Genomic DNA, 15311 nt, shown 5'->3' on the forward strand with positions numbered 1-15311 from the left:
GGTGGGGAAAACATGCTTATTTAAGAAAGCATCACCCTGAAAGGTGTATTGCTATCCTAAACAAAAAGAAGATCTTCTGGTAAATGGTACAACTACACAGAGGATTAACAACATGTGTTATGGCAGCTCAATCCCAAAGTAGCAAGGAGAAGGTTATTTATTATGCTATTTAAATTATAAAAGAAGCTCACCTGGCAAAAGACTTAATAAGTCTGTGAGACAAGCTGATTGTGTAACTGAACACAGGGACGATTCATTGCTAAATAGTATGCTGAATTAATTTTACATTTCTACACAGTGTAAGCTTTAACCTGAACTGTGAAAGAAAGTGAAGGAAGAAATATTTGACTTACAGAAGGCTTATGTAATTAGAGTGGGGGAATACATGCTGTTTAAGATAGAGCTGTGTGCAAATGGCCTGTTGAAATTCTGCACCCTATTTGTGGTCAGAGAAACAGCATGGGGGGCAGTATTTCACCAAATTTTTCCAAGGGAAAAGAAATTCTCCAAATGTATCTCAGAATTCCCCCCATTCCTGCAGCTGCAAATAGCTACAGCAGCAACTTTGTTGTCAGCCTGGACATTATTTTTCTTTGTCTTGGTAATGCAATTTATCTCTTTTGGTGATATGTTAAGTGAACACACTACTAAAGACTTATCCTGTGGTTGTTATGGAAATATTTTAAAGACATAGATACCAGTCGTTGGAGCAGAGAATAATAATTAAAAGAAATTATTTAAAAATGAGTAAGGCTGATGCCCACCTTTCCTGGAAATGTGATTTTTCTGGATTGTAAATGCACATATACAGTAGTTTCTGTGCCTCCATCCTTTCCTAGTGGTAGAAATTCAAGTAATATTTTTTTGGCTAAGCTTCCTTTGGAAAATACAAATTTAGAGACTTGGGGGGTGCCCTTGTAATAATCCATGTATTTCCCTTGTAATAACACACATATAAACTGAGTATTACAGGAACACAGAAATAATTACAACAGGCATAGGAAAACTGGGCCCTCCAGATGTTTTTTGGGACTACAACTCCCATCATCCCTGACCACTGGTTCTGTTAGCTAGGGATGATGGGAGTTGTAGTCCCAAAACATCTGGAGGGCCGAGTTTTCCTATGCCTGAATTACACAGACAGACAGTAATAGCCTCAAAGCATCATGAATCCAATAGCCTTAATCTTTAAACCATTTTTTTTTTGTCCTGGACAAGTCCAACATTTGGTTTAACACCCACTAAAATATTCACCACTCACACCAAATTTTCAGAGTTTGACAAATAGCTCATTCTGGGGAGCTGTCCATTTAAATAGGCTGAGGGTGATTTGGGTTCTGTTTGCTCTGCCCATTTATGGGTTTTCATCTCCCACACTGCTAGAATAGAGATAAATCCCTGATTTTTGTACTAGAAAAAACACGGCTCACAATGCTTGGCTCACAACTCTTTATGCTTCCATGGTGCTAGTTTGTTGACTTTTCATTTTCGTGTTTATTCCACTTCTCATGTAGTATGGCTTCAAAGTAGGCTGTTGCACCTGCACTCAGTTTTTTTTATAAAAACAAGCAATTGAAAAATTGCATCTGGGGAGGGGGACAAACATGAGAAAGTGACATTTCCAATTCCCCACCCCCACCCCGCTGATGGTCAGTTAAATGTTGCCATGGGTCTTAAATGCCACGTCAGCTGTAAAAGCATTTTAAGCATCTGTTTTAATAGATGATATCTGCCACCAATACAACAGTTTGTAGGTTTTTACTGGCGGATTAAATTTATTAATACCTTGGCCTTTTCTGGTAGTTGAAATGGATCCAATTCTTGTGTGTATTTGATTACTTTTCCACAGGTCTGTTTGGGTTTTGGCAGGTGTTTTCATGTTGAACAGATATAGCACAGTACTTTTGAGCTACTGTTTTTCAGCAAAGGACCACGGTTTTAAATTCAGGGGTGAGAAAACTTTTTTTTCCAGCTCAGGGGCCACATTCCTCCAGGGCAGAGCCAGATGCAAAAAGTAGGTGCAACCAGAGGCAAAACTGGGATGAACAACAAATGCGACTTCTGCATTTATGCCATGCCAAAGTCAGTAGTTTCTACCTACCTACCTACCTACACAAACATGTATGGGCAATCTATCTGGAAGATAAAATTATATTTCAAGGAGTTAGTGATCTGACTCGGTTGCCCTCTTCCTGCCTCTTTTCCTTCCTTCTCCTTATCTCTTGTTAAGTGAGAACAGCCTTTAATGTCCTAATCAGTTAGGAGGAAGAGATAGTGATGAAAACCTTATTTGATGTTGGACATTGTTTGGAGAAAGTGATGCATTGGTAAAGGTAAAGGGACCCCTGACCATTGGGTCCAGTCATGGCCGACTTTTGGGTTGCGGCACTCATCTTGCTTTATTGGCCGAGGGAGCCAGCATACAGCTTCCAGGTCATGTGGTCAGCATGACTAAGCCGCTTCTGGCAAACCAGAGCAGTAGACGGAAATGCCATTTACCTTCCCGCTGGAGCGGTACCTATGTATCTACTTGCACTTTGACATACTTTCGAACTGATAGGTTGGCAGGAGCAGGGACCGAGCAACGGGCGCTCACCCCATCGTGGGGATTCGAACTGCCGACCTTCTGATTGGCAAAGTCCTAGGCTCTGTGGTTTAACTCACAGCGCCACCCGCATCCCTGATGCATTGGTGACTGGGGGAGTCACTTCACCACTTCTTGAGGGCTTCCAAGTGGCAGATTGAGGTGCTTGTTTGGTATGTGTATATTGCTTGCTGTTTAGAATAAAATCTTTCATCTTCTCACTCACTTGTTTTTTGTATTACTTCTGAATCTCATTTTAAAAGAACCACCTTGTATATTGCAAGACAAAACACACACACTGCCATCCTCCCTTAAGGTATACATGAAGCATTATGACACTTCAAGTGCCATTCAAAAGCATTCAAGAAGAGTGCACAGCCTATTTGGGTTGTGGCCTGGGGACTGTGCAGAAAGCCAAACTGAGAAGGTTCTTGCTTTAAGTCACCTGATCTTTCATGTACTGTGTGCATGCGAAACACATATTACGCAACAAGCAGTATATTTTCAGTGAATTACTAATTTATTTTACCATTCCTGACTTCTGTATTATATTTATATTGCAGCACTGCCATGAGTGTCGTTAATTGTATATCTAAAATAAAACTGCTCAAAGTGTAAAATGTGAACAGCTTATCCTTAGAGCTTTTTTGTTCTAGTTTAATTAGAACTTGCTATTTTAGTGATAGCACTCATTATCTGCATTTTTCCTCATTAGAGTGAATGCCGCTGTAGACACCACTGAGTCACAAATCATCATATGTTTGCACTGTGCTCTTAAATAATGACCTACATATCACTTCTTTCAAAAAAGAAGATTCCATGGCAAGCAGTTCTGTTACATCACTGCAAGATGTAAGCAGCAGTCTGCATTTGTGTGTTTGAATATTTAAACTGATTTTTTTTTGAGAGAATACCAAAATATAAGGGCCAAAGTGGCAGGGCAGAAGCGGCTATTTGTCCAACCCCTTCCACTTAACCCATACAGTTTTGGCTGGGGTGATTTTGCAGCCAACCAGGATCCACGTAAGGCATATGTGGGAGGCAGTGTGCTTCATCCCATCACTGGCTGAAGCCAGATGAGCCATTTAACCTCATTCTGCTCCTAACTTAGCCCTCTTTTGCTGCTGCCTTTGGTAGGATGAATTATTTGCAATGTACTCAAACTTGTTGCTGCCACCTTCTGGAGTGTTAATATTGCAGCATTATCAAGTTTCGCATCTTTGTTGAGCACATACTCTCTAGCTACATCCTTTAATTAGCCATGAACAGGCCAAAAGACACAGACTTTCATTTGCAAATAGAGGCCTTGGGAGGAAGAGAACTTTCTTCAACTGGAGGGGGTGCGTGCTAACTTTTGGTTTTTTTCTGTGTTGCTAGTCTTATGGTGATGCTGCTATTGTTTCTTCACACACACTACAATACAATACAATACAATACAATACAATACAATACAATACAATACAATACAATACAATACAATACAATACAAATATGGAATGTTTAATTCATTTTCATACTTTTGAAAGCCATATATCGCCTTGGGGCATTATGACTATTTAAATATCCTTACCTGTAGCTGACCAATTTATTACTTCCCCTTTATAAATGTGCACAAGAATAAAAATGTGAGCAAAACCCCCTTCAATATGCTTATTTAGCACAAAAAAATAATAATCCAATTCCCTGTTGCACATTAGCAGTAAGAACAAGTTCTATACTTTCTAGTAGTTACAGATGGGCTTCTGAGACCATTTCTCCAGAGCCTGATGTGGGTGTGGGTTCATTATCGATGAAAACAAAGCTGTGCAATACATCAAATGTGTTACAAGAAATCCCTGGCTCAGAAACATCTTTTCAGTGGGAAACACCTGACACACAATAAAAAGAAACTTCACAGAACTTTTGCAAACTTCTGTTCAGTGCACATGAATGCTCCCTGCATTCATTTCCATAGTGTACATGAAACCTCACCCCAACCACTAGAGACAACATAGGCCAGTGTCTGTCCAGAACTTTAAGAATACATTCAAGTCCCTGTGTACATATTGGAAGTACTGAATTCAGATTCTGATATACAGCCTAAGTGTTATAATGAATGAGGAGTTCTTCACCCTGCTTTTAGTACATTTTGCAGCAAGCAAGGTGACCACACTGTGGATAATAATTTGAAAATGCACACAAAATTTGTAAAGCATAAAGCATTAAATGTTAATGCCAAAAGACCTAAAGTTAGCAACAGCAAAACAGGAAAAGTAGCATTGAAAATATGCTTGTCTTTGAAATGATTCAAACAACAACAACAACAAAAAGCCTGCACCTTCTCAGAATAAATGTAACTATGTGGACTGAAACTAAGGCCCTGGTTGGTGGATGTACCAAACTAACCCCAGCTAGCAAGAGTAACCAAATGCACCAAAAGTGGTATTTGAACTAGCCTGGGCGTAGGCTATTTTTGTTGGCTTTGCAGGAAGTAACAGCTATGATGGGAAATAATGGCTATGAAATAAATGGTCAAAATATGAAGCTAGCCAACCCAGCATTGGAGCAGCAAAGTTAGGACATATACATTAAGTATTTTTAACCACTCATGCAAAGCAAGCATGCAGGAACGACACAATATGTTCACCAACTGGAGAAGACTTCACATTTAAAACAATTACCATGGCAGAGGTCTGCCACTCCTGGGCACTGTCTTCCCGTGTAAATCAAGCCCTTTTCTCCACACCAAGTGGTTACGGGAAGAATACCACCCAATCTGCAGAGTAAGCTAGTGCTTGCAAAAGGCTTCATCCATGGAGACTGTTGCTATGTGGATTGCTATTTAAAGAGGTCTGCAGAAACACAGCATCATACTGCATTCATATACATCTGTAATAAGACATCCTCACTCAGTCCTCACTCTTTGGTTACATATTCCAAGGATATCCTTGTATCTGGGATACAGGGAAATGAGTGAAGTGTAGGATGGAAAACACATACCACGCTCAAAACCAATGCACCAAGTCTTTTTTGCAAGAAATACAGTACACGACTCTCCTTTATTTCCCTTCTACAATATTTTTCTTTCGGAGGGGGCAGTTGAACAATGAGGCAACTGAATGTGCTATCTGCTATATTGTCCCCATTTTACATGTTACTGAAATTACCAAATTTGTTTCTGAAACACAATAAGCTTTTCTATATAAGCAAGAGTAGTCAGACATTAACTTAACAATGCTTTCCCCCCGGCACTTGACAACCGTTTCTGAAGAAGAGAAAATGTAGAGAAATAATGGCAACTGCGATTGTTATAGCTGAAAATCAGGAGAAACAGATCGTTTGACTTTCAACAAGCATCAATCCATCTCTTTGCCATTATGAAAAGTAGAACACATGTGGCTATTAATTGCTGCGAACCACTAATTGTTCACGAAACAGAAGTCTTATAAACAGTATAAGTGTAGCCATGAATAACTTTACCTCACTTTCAGGTTTCCTTGCTGTGGTTGCCCATCATAAACAGACAAAATATCAAAATCTTCTTCAAGGGCAAACGTATGAAATGATAATTGTATCCTGTTACGCTCTCCTGTGATAATGATCCATGTGCAATTGGCATAATTTGGATAGCCATGAGGAAATCCTGGGCTTTCTATTGTACCATTTGGACCCTGTACTAACCCTCCACAGTTCTGACCTGAAAAACAAAGAGAGAGAGAGAATAAAAAAGTGAGAACAGCTGTGCTTTCCAATTTTAACATTTCTTTTTACCTAGTTTTAAATATATATATTTCTAATTATCATAGGAAACATGAAAAGAAATATTGAACACTCAGCATCCCATGGCATGTCAAACCATCTAACAGCATGTTTATTTGAACAGTCCTGAGTGAGATATCTAACAGATATTTTGCTTTAGTATAAGTTTCAGATTAATTTAACCTTTTCTCCTGTACCCTTGAGTTACCGTAGGATAATGTATTTATTTTTTTAAAAAATTAAAGCTTCAGAACCTGCTTTCTGCAGTGGTGATGGAGATCTTAGCTATACAACTATGTGCAGATGCCTCTGTGAAGGGAGTGAAAATAGGAAATGTTGAACATCAAGTTAATATGTTTGCGGATGATGGTGCAAAATCCAATTGTTGTGCCTCAGTCTTTGAAAGAACATTTAGAACAGGCATGTCCAAAGTCCAGCCCGGGGGCCACTTGCAGCCCCCGGGCTAGTTTCAAGCAGCCCCCCCTGGCAATTTTGAAAAAGCAATCTCTTGCAGCCCCTAAGTGCCTGCCCACCAAAGCAATTTCATTTTTGCGGGCTCGTCACGAGTTCTCCCCTCTGTGCGGGGGGCGTGGCTAGCCCCCACACCATTAGGGAGTCCCTGGCTGCGTCACTCCTTGGGTCGACCAATCTGGTCGGCTGGGATGTATGTGGCTAAATAAATAAATAAGTAAATAAATACTACAGTACACGTACGGGATGTTGATGCTGCAGCGATGGCAGTGGCAGAGGGGAGGCTGCCGCCTTGACCCAGTGCCGCATTTATGTATAGGCTAAGTAGGCTGAAGCCTAGGGCCTCTAAATCTAGGGGGCCTCACCATCCTGCCCACTCCCCAGTGCAGCAGTCTCCCCTCTCCCAAAATTGTAAACCCAAGACTTCATGCAAGGGCAGGGCAACTCAGGCCCAGCAACTATGAGACTCAGGGCTAGCCAGTGGGGTCCAATTTGAAGCATTGGGGCGCAACTTGAATTTTTTTTTTTGTAGGGCCCCAGTTCACAGCAAAAGTCTGCAAAATCTTATAGATATAAATAAAGTCCATCTAAATTGCCCTGGTGCAGGGGCCCCCTTAGGAGCAGTACGTGGGGCCCAATTAGGCCCAATTGCCTTAATGTCAGCCCTGATGAAACTGTGCAGGGGTTGGACTGACAAGCCCTGCACCTTCTTGGTCCCTGGTGTCACCATTCAGAGTAGAGACTCAACAACTTGTTAGGGAAATAAAGGGGGCACTTATTGGAAATCAGTTTTGTCACCTCTCCCCCCCCCCAAACCCTGAGACAATGAACCCAGCCACCTTTTATTCACAGTCGCATAAGCACCACACTACAGCATGGCCATAAACCTGTACGTTCAACTGCTGAAATATACACCCAATATGTAGCAATGGAGATTTATGTTACTGCTTTATGAATGAACACTGTGTTTTATGAAGGGACTCTGTATTTTGTGAATTACCTAAGAGCCACCAATAGGGAGCTCTAGAATCTGACAGCTAAACAATTGGGAACTACCAAACAGCAACCCCTATCACTGAAAGCAGGTAACCAGCAGGGAATGCTTCAGCTCAGCCTTTGCACTGTTGACTTAACACCCCCTGCTGTGCAGATAATGGTGAAAGCTCATAAATTGTATCCCTTCTGGCATCCTGGCCAACTCTATTACACTGGTGTAAATCCTGGTCTGGGATGAGTGAGGCATTCAATGGGCACCACCACTGAAAAGGCCCTGCTCCATGTCATTTGACAGAGTACCCACTTGCCCTCCTTCTTGACATAGAATGCTCTCTATTGGAGTCTCCAGGTCCAGTACAAAGACCATAAGACAGGAGAGCAGGGACCTTGAAGTTCCCAACAGCTGTTAGCAAGCAAGCAAGCAAGCAAGCAAGCACACAGGTCACCTTTGTCACAGTCAGGATGCCTATGTCCTGGCCAGGCCTGCACGCAATCTTGTTTTTGTACAATCTTGTTTGTCCTCAGTAACCAAAATCATATTATCAACATATACAGTAAGAGCAGAAAAGTTGTTTTCCTTCATTGGCAAGGAATCGTACAAAACAAAGTGGCACTAATAAAGAAAAGTTCCAGGGTGGCAACAGAAAGCAAACTAAAAATGCTTTTGTAGTTCATCAAAACTATCCAGCAATACCAATAGAAAAACTGGTGCTATTAGCAGTAATCCTAGTTGGTTAATTGGTTTGGCAACTTCTGTGCACATGACTTGTGATGCTAATTATTTTCCCCAAGAGTTAAATGATAACTAATCAGAGGCTGCTACAGGAGAGCTATGAGATTCAGGTGAGGATCAGATGGCTTGTCAATCCCAGCAGGTATATAAGGGGATGACCCGGCCTGCCCAGGCCTGCCCAGGCCACAAAAGGTTTACAAAGTTCAGCTATTGCAAAAGTTTTTCAGTGTTAATTTTATGCATTTTTTTAAAATCACCATGGTATTTAACAATACCCTCAGCTGGGAAGGGAGGCCTCGCACTGCCTATCAGAGCAGCCCCAATCCCAACTCCTACTTGCGTGCATACACTCCATACACAGCCTATAGAACCCTATTTTATTTGACTTATTTGCAAGGCTGGACCCTCAGCACAAATTAAATCTTGAACATCTCTCTCCCCTGTCTCTCTAGTGCGACAGCTTCTCAAGCAATAACAGCCAGCGGGAATAAGTAATGTGGCTTGGTGTGATCACATTAATATTGCTAATGCTGAGTATGTTGTTCCTGGAATAGCCAAACCCCATGCTGGGACTTCAGTAAAACCTTAATTACCAAACTTCAAGCTTCAGTTTAGGTGCTAAAATGTTTGATCATGCCTTTAGTCAGGAGTGCTGCATTGTGCCAGTTGTGTTGTAGTGGACTCAGTGCTGGACTAGGAAGACCTGGGGGTCTGAATTCTTTCTGAGGCAAGTTGATTCTCGGTGGGTGACCCTGAGCCAAGCACATGCCCCACTCATTCTAACCTACATCATGACATTTTTTGTGAGGAAGAAATGCGGGACATCCTTTCTCTTATGCACATTGCCCTTAGTTCTTAGGGGGAAAGTAGGATACCCATTTTAATAAATGAAAGTACTATTCAGGCAATACATTTTATGAACATGAAGGCACAGACACCATATTTCAATGCAAAGTATAAGATATTGACTTTTTAGCAGAAAGTGTTGATACTGGACTACAGTATGTGCATGGCCCCTAAATTAGGCAGTCAATAAAAGCCTCGTTTTCTAAAACTTCCAGTCACGACTGAATTCTAAGACCTTGCTCAGCAGGGCTTTGCTCCGAGATTGTATAGTATATACCCTGCAGAACCATATGAGGGCAGGCAGCTTATTAACAGGCAACCCCTTACCAAGTAGCCTTGATTTACGACAAACATTTTTTCTATCCATCTTGCTGAGCTCATTAATCCCACAAATAGAGATATGCCGAATCTTAGAATTACACTGAGGCTTAAAAATCAATCTGTTTTGTAATGAATAAAATGTCTGCACAGAGAAAAGTTGGGAGGGGGGCAATGTTTTGTGCACAATGCTTAGGCTTTCACACGCAGTTTAGGCACAAATATAATCCCAATACTTGCTGTTATACCCAAAACAAAAAATTATTCCAGGCTACAATTTTTATTTTTATTTCAAAACTTCCTATGAATAGGTCTCTAGTCTAAATCCTCTACTGAAATGCTGTCAAATGCTTGTGGGAGTTTCCAAATCTCAGCATAAAGGATTCAATAAAAAAAGGATTTGCAGGTTAAAACTAAGGACTAATAAGCAACCATTTTCTACTAAATTTAAATCAGCAACTCTAATGAATAGATATTAAAGCTGTGGGAATTCAGTAGGCCTTTAAAAAGAGAAGGATTTCCTAGCATATCTGCCAATTGTTCAAACCAAGCCATTATAATGCAGATACTGCCACATTTCTTTCCCTAAATGTAATGCCTTTTATAATTAAGTAGTTCCTAAAAATGTATTTATATCCTGTTAAACATAGCTTGAAGCAAGGGACGAGAACTCTCAGCTGGCAATAGGAAGCTGCAACAAGCCACATTATGTGAATGTTTCCTTCTTGTTGCATAATGAGGAACGGAGTATTGCCACAGCAGAGTCAGCTCTCTTATTCTCTGTCTTCTAAAGCAGTGCTCCATGGTGTCTCCATGCACAGTGAATGCAAATACAAGGGAGAAGACTCATGGGAGCCAGTCATGCCCCGAGTGTTCTCTTGACCCTATCTGATCAGGTCAATGGCCCATCTAACCCAGCATCCCATTCTTACAGTGGCTGGCCAGATGTTTATGCAAAGCCCACAAGATCAATCTGAGCATAACTACATTCTGCTCAGCTGCAATTCCCAGCAACTGGTGTTCAAAGGCACACTTCTAGCAACAAAGGAGATAAAACAGAACCAGGATGGACAGTAACCATTGAGAGTCTAATAATTCCTCCACAAATTGGTCTTATCCTCCTTTAAAGCTACACAAGCTGGTGGCCAACGCTACCTATTGTGGAAGTGAATTCCATAGTTTAACTATGTGCTGGGTGAAGAAATACTTATTTTTGCCTGCCTTGAATTCTCCAGCACCCAGCTTCATTGGATACCAACTTCTAGGATCCACAGGTGAGAAGTGAGTGCAGGGTGGACAGACCACCAGAGAAGGAGCACAACGTGTCCCTTGCCTAACACCCCATACACTCCAATTCAGGACTGGGCTATAGCTCCCCCCCCCAGACCTTCCCAGAACATTAAGACCATCAAGAGCCAGCACGGTGCAGTGGTTAAGAGTGTATTCGTAATCTGGTGAACTCGTAATCAGGACTGGGCTATAGCTTTTTTTTCCAGACCTTCCCAGAACATTAAGACCATCAAGAGCCAGCACGGTGCAGTGGTTAAGAGTGTACTCGTAATCTGGTGAACTCGAAATCTTAAGTGTACTTGTAATCTGGTGAACCGGGTTCGCTTCCCCGCTCCTCCACATGCAGCTGCTGGGTGACCTTGGGCTAGTCACACTTCTCTGAAATCTCTAAGCCTCACTCACCTCACAGAGTGTTTGTTGTTGGGGAGGAAGGGAAAGGAGATTGTTAGCCGCTTTGAGACTCCTTAAGGGGAGTGAAAGGTGGGATATTGAGTCCAAACCCTTCTTCTTCATCATCAGATGAGGCCTTGCTAGTGATGTCTCATTTTACAATATGTTGCTAAGTGACTAAATGGGAACAGTCCTTCCCTGCAGAGGCATTCATTCTTCTTGCTATAGTAGAGTTCTTCCAAATATCTTGTTGAAAACATGTTTGTTTGCTCAGGCTTCCATCAACTAGAATATTGGACCATTCTATATATTAGGCAATATTCAAATAAAAAACCATATACAAGCAGAATGACATCCACGTGCACAAATGAAGTTTCCTCATTCTCTTCCCAATGTGTGCATCCCACATTGCCCCAAAATCTGCTCTGGAAGGTTTGTACAACCCCCAGAAAGAGTTTAGGGGGTGAATAGGGGGAGGCGGGAAATCCTCTTGCTCAGTAGAAGCTGCTCCGCTCACTCAAAGGGCTGTTTATTGAACAAGCCACTGTGTATCGGATCACCCGCGTGCATCGGATCACCCGCCCACCCTCCCTAATCTAGGGCTATTGCGTTGACCTTGCTATGCCTGTCATGGGATCGTCTGCTTTCGGGGCAGGGGCCTGGTAGGAATTTTGTCCATTTGGCTGATTGGCTGGTGTCAGAGCTGCCTCTAGGTCCCAGCTCACAGAGGACCAACGCTAGGCTGTAGTAATGTACAAAAGTCTTTATTGAAGTTCAGTTTCCATTTCCAAGCCGCAGCGCGCAGCTCTACGTCTTAAACCCTAAATCGGCGAAGTCCCGTCTGAGTCTCCTCCCCTATGACACCAGTTTAAGATCCTAGCCCTGCTCCACCTTTTACGCTGCTCTCTCCTCCTCTGGGTCCTCCTGCCCGCTGGGGCATTGCCCTTTCTGGACTCTTCCGACGCTGAGTTGCTTAGCTCCTCCCCCTCCCTCTGGCGGGCTTTAGGACCCGGTTCCCAATCCTCATTCTCTGCTGTCCTGCGCTCCTGTACATTTGAACTTGCCTCTCGCGCCAGCCCAGTGACCTTTCTCCTAACCGTTACACTACTTCGGTCACTGCTTCCCTCTTCCGGGACACTGGCCGGATCTGACCTCTCCTCCGTTGTCTGACTTTCTGATGGAGGCGTGGTCAGCCCTGCCTTATCTTCTCTCCCTGGTGGGGAATGCACTGGCCCCGATCCTTGGGACTCTTCCCCCCCACTCTGCTCTGGTGGGGAAGCTGGTCCTGATTTCCAGCTACTGCTCTGGGAGTCCCTGCTGCCCCCTTGCTGCTGGGGCGTTCCCCTTGGGAACCCCCTACCCCTGGCCACTGGCGCCCCCTTCTGTGAATCTTCCGATTCGCTGGAGAGGCTCATGGAATCCCTCGGTCCACTGTCCTCTTCTCCTACGCTCCCCTCGGATTCTTCCCCTTCGCTCTCCATCTCCTCTCTTCCCTGTGCCTCTGCTTCTGAGCCCCTGACAGCTGGTGTCATTTGGTTTTTGCCTACTGCGTAGCAAATTGTCACAACTTGTAAGGTTGTGGTTAGGCATTGGTTAAGAAATTGGTTGGTGGAGGGGTAAGGACTGGCGGTGCCTGCCCCTCCAATGCTGCTGTGGAAAGGGAATTCTGTTAAAGGAATCCAGGGGCTTGCCATTCTTTCATCCATACCCCCTGAATGTGGCTTACGGCTGTGCAAGCCCCTGGGAGCATGCCGGGGGGGGGGAGAGGGTCTGGTGCCCAGCTCCATGTTCTCCCCAATATTGTTTTCCCTTAGTGGCTTTCACTGGAATCCGGAAGTCAGTTCTGTCCCTAGGCATGAGGACAGATAGTCATAAACTTAAACAAAAATTATGTGTGAATTGTGAATTATTTAGGGGTGGCTTGGGGGACCTCAACACGCAACACTGGAAAATAGTTGCAATAAGAAAACAAAGGTCATTTTGACTTAAATTGGGAGACATAGATTTGGTGCAAAGTTCCTATTAAGTGATTAGGAATTCAGGGATCAGTACCGTGGACTCCTGTGTAAAGAAATTAGTCACTGCTGTCTTGAAAAGGTTATAAATATCTACCCCTCCAAGTAGCCACCTGTGATTCTGAAGTTTCTTTGTAACTGCCAATATGCCTTGAGGAAGAACTAACTGATAAGCAATTAATAAGCCTGAATACAGTGGTGCCCCGCAAGACGAATGCCTCGCAAGACGGAAAACTCGCTAGACGAAAGAGTTTTCCGTTTTGGAGGTGCTTCGCAAAACGAATTTCCTATGGGCTTGCTTCGCAAGACAAAAATGTCTTGCGAGTTCCTGCGGTTCCCCCCCTTTTTCTAAGCCGCTAAGCCACTTATCTGCTTATCCGCTAAGCCGCTAAGCCGCTAAAAGCTGCTAAACCGCTAATAGCGCTAATCCGCTAAGCCGTCAATGGGCTTGCTTCACAAGACAAAAAAACTGCTAGGCGAAGAGACTCGCGGAACGGATTCTTTTCGTCTTGCGAGGCACCACTGTATGTATAGTCTCTCCTGTAGGCTACGACACTCTATCCTGTCTTTAAGAAGACCACATCTGGTGCATATTTTGGGATTCAAATGGTGAAGGGAAATGTTTCCTAGGTGTTTTTAAAAATATCAAAAACTTGAGCACTATTTCTATGTTCAACCCTCAGGTTCTAAGGATATACTTTTTATACCAGGAGAAAAATCTGATATACCGTAAATGCTAACAATTCTATACCCTTTCATGATGCCCTGAATAGTCTGTATGAGGCAGCTGGCTCATTCTGCCTTAATTGTAGAGCTGGCTACCCAATCTGTTCAGTGGCACATAAAAGGAAGAAATTTAGCTGTGGTCAACAAATTGACTGTGCACAAATATTCATGTCTGATGGCCACACGCTATTAGATTCATTTATTGGTAAATGTTGGTTGATAAATTATCATTCTTCCGTACAGCGTTCAACATCAGTTCAACACAGATCTTTCCCCCCACAAGAATTTCATTTCCACATGATTCAAAAAATGATGCACATTTTGTATATGATTGTTAATTCTGCGGTCATCAGCCTTGACTTATAAAAAGGTTCCGTTTTTGTTTTCATATGTATGTTGTGCTCTGTGACCTTTTGGTATTTATGCCTTTATTTTTTCTGAAAAATTAAACACCCTCCCATCAGATGTCAAGGAAAGAAACAACTATCTGACTTTTAAAAGACATCTGAAAGCAGCCCTGTTTAGGGAAGTTTTTAATGTTTGATCTTTTATTGTGTTTTTAATATTCTGTTGGGAGCCGCCCAGAGTGGCTGGGGAAACCCAGCCATATGGGCAGGGTATAATTAATTAATTCAGACTTATTAACCATTCAACTCACTTGGAATATCCACCATTTATAGAAAGTGTTTCCCTGTTGTCACATATGTAATTTTTGTGCCATAACTTCTGTGCAGCTCAGAGTAAAACACAGGTGCCTGGAGGAAAGACACCACATACTTTAGCCATTTAAGAATCCTATGGGAGGATTTTGATGTTGCACTAAGGTGATCTTTCCACCAGGACAAGCATTTTGGCTTGCCAGGCAGAGCAATGCACCTCTCCCCTCCCTCCCACCTACCTCCCACCAATGCTGCTCTGAAGGTTGTGCCTTCTCACCCAAGCCAATTTTGAGGAATGGAGGCAGAGGAGACAAGGTTGGAAGACATGTATCACAAGCAGAAATTCTTCTGCAGGGCTTCCAACAACAGGACTCATTAGCTGAATCCCAACCTATATTTTCAGAATATATCCTTGATTATAAAGGATAGTTTTTGTGGGGACCGCCAATATCTGGTAACACCTTCTGGATAAGAACCTTTGAAGGCTTGATATAAAAGTTCTAGTCTTGGTATAGATTTGTGACATTAGCGAACACTGTAGGGAC

The 15311-nt window shown here is 42.7% G+C and overlaps 1 protein-coding gene across 2 annotated transcripts in view; it reads right to left on the bottom strand.

The window, feature by feature from the left end:
- The window catches only part of CSMD1 (CUB and Sushi multiple domains 1), a 991444-nt gene that overhangs the window by 778026 nt on the left and 198107 nt on the right, over positions 1–15311 (bottom strand). For both annotated transcript variants that reach the window (XM_079969603.1, XM_079969602.1), the window contains exon 2: positions 6044–6260. In XM_079969603.1, the coding sequence (XP_079825729.1) occupies positions 6044–6260 (217 nt within the window). The remainder of the gene's footprint in view (positions 1–6043; positions 6261–15311) is intronic.

Source organism: Podarcis cretensis (assembly GCF_951804945.1).
Source record: "Podarcis cretensis genome assembly, chromosome: 3".
NCBI lineage: Eukaryota > Metazoa > Chordata > Lepidosauria > Squamata > Lacertidae > Podarcis > Podarcis cretensis.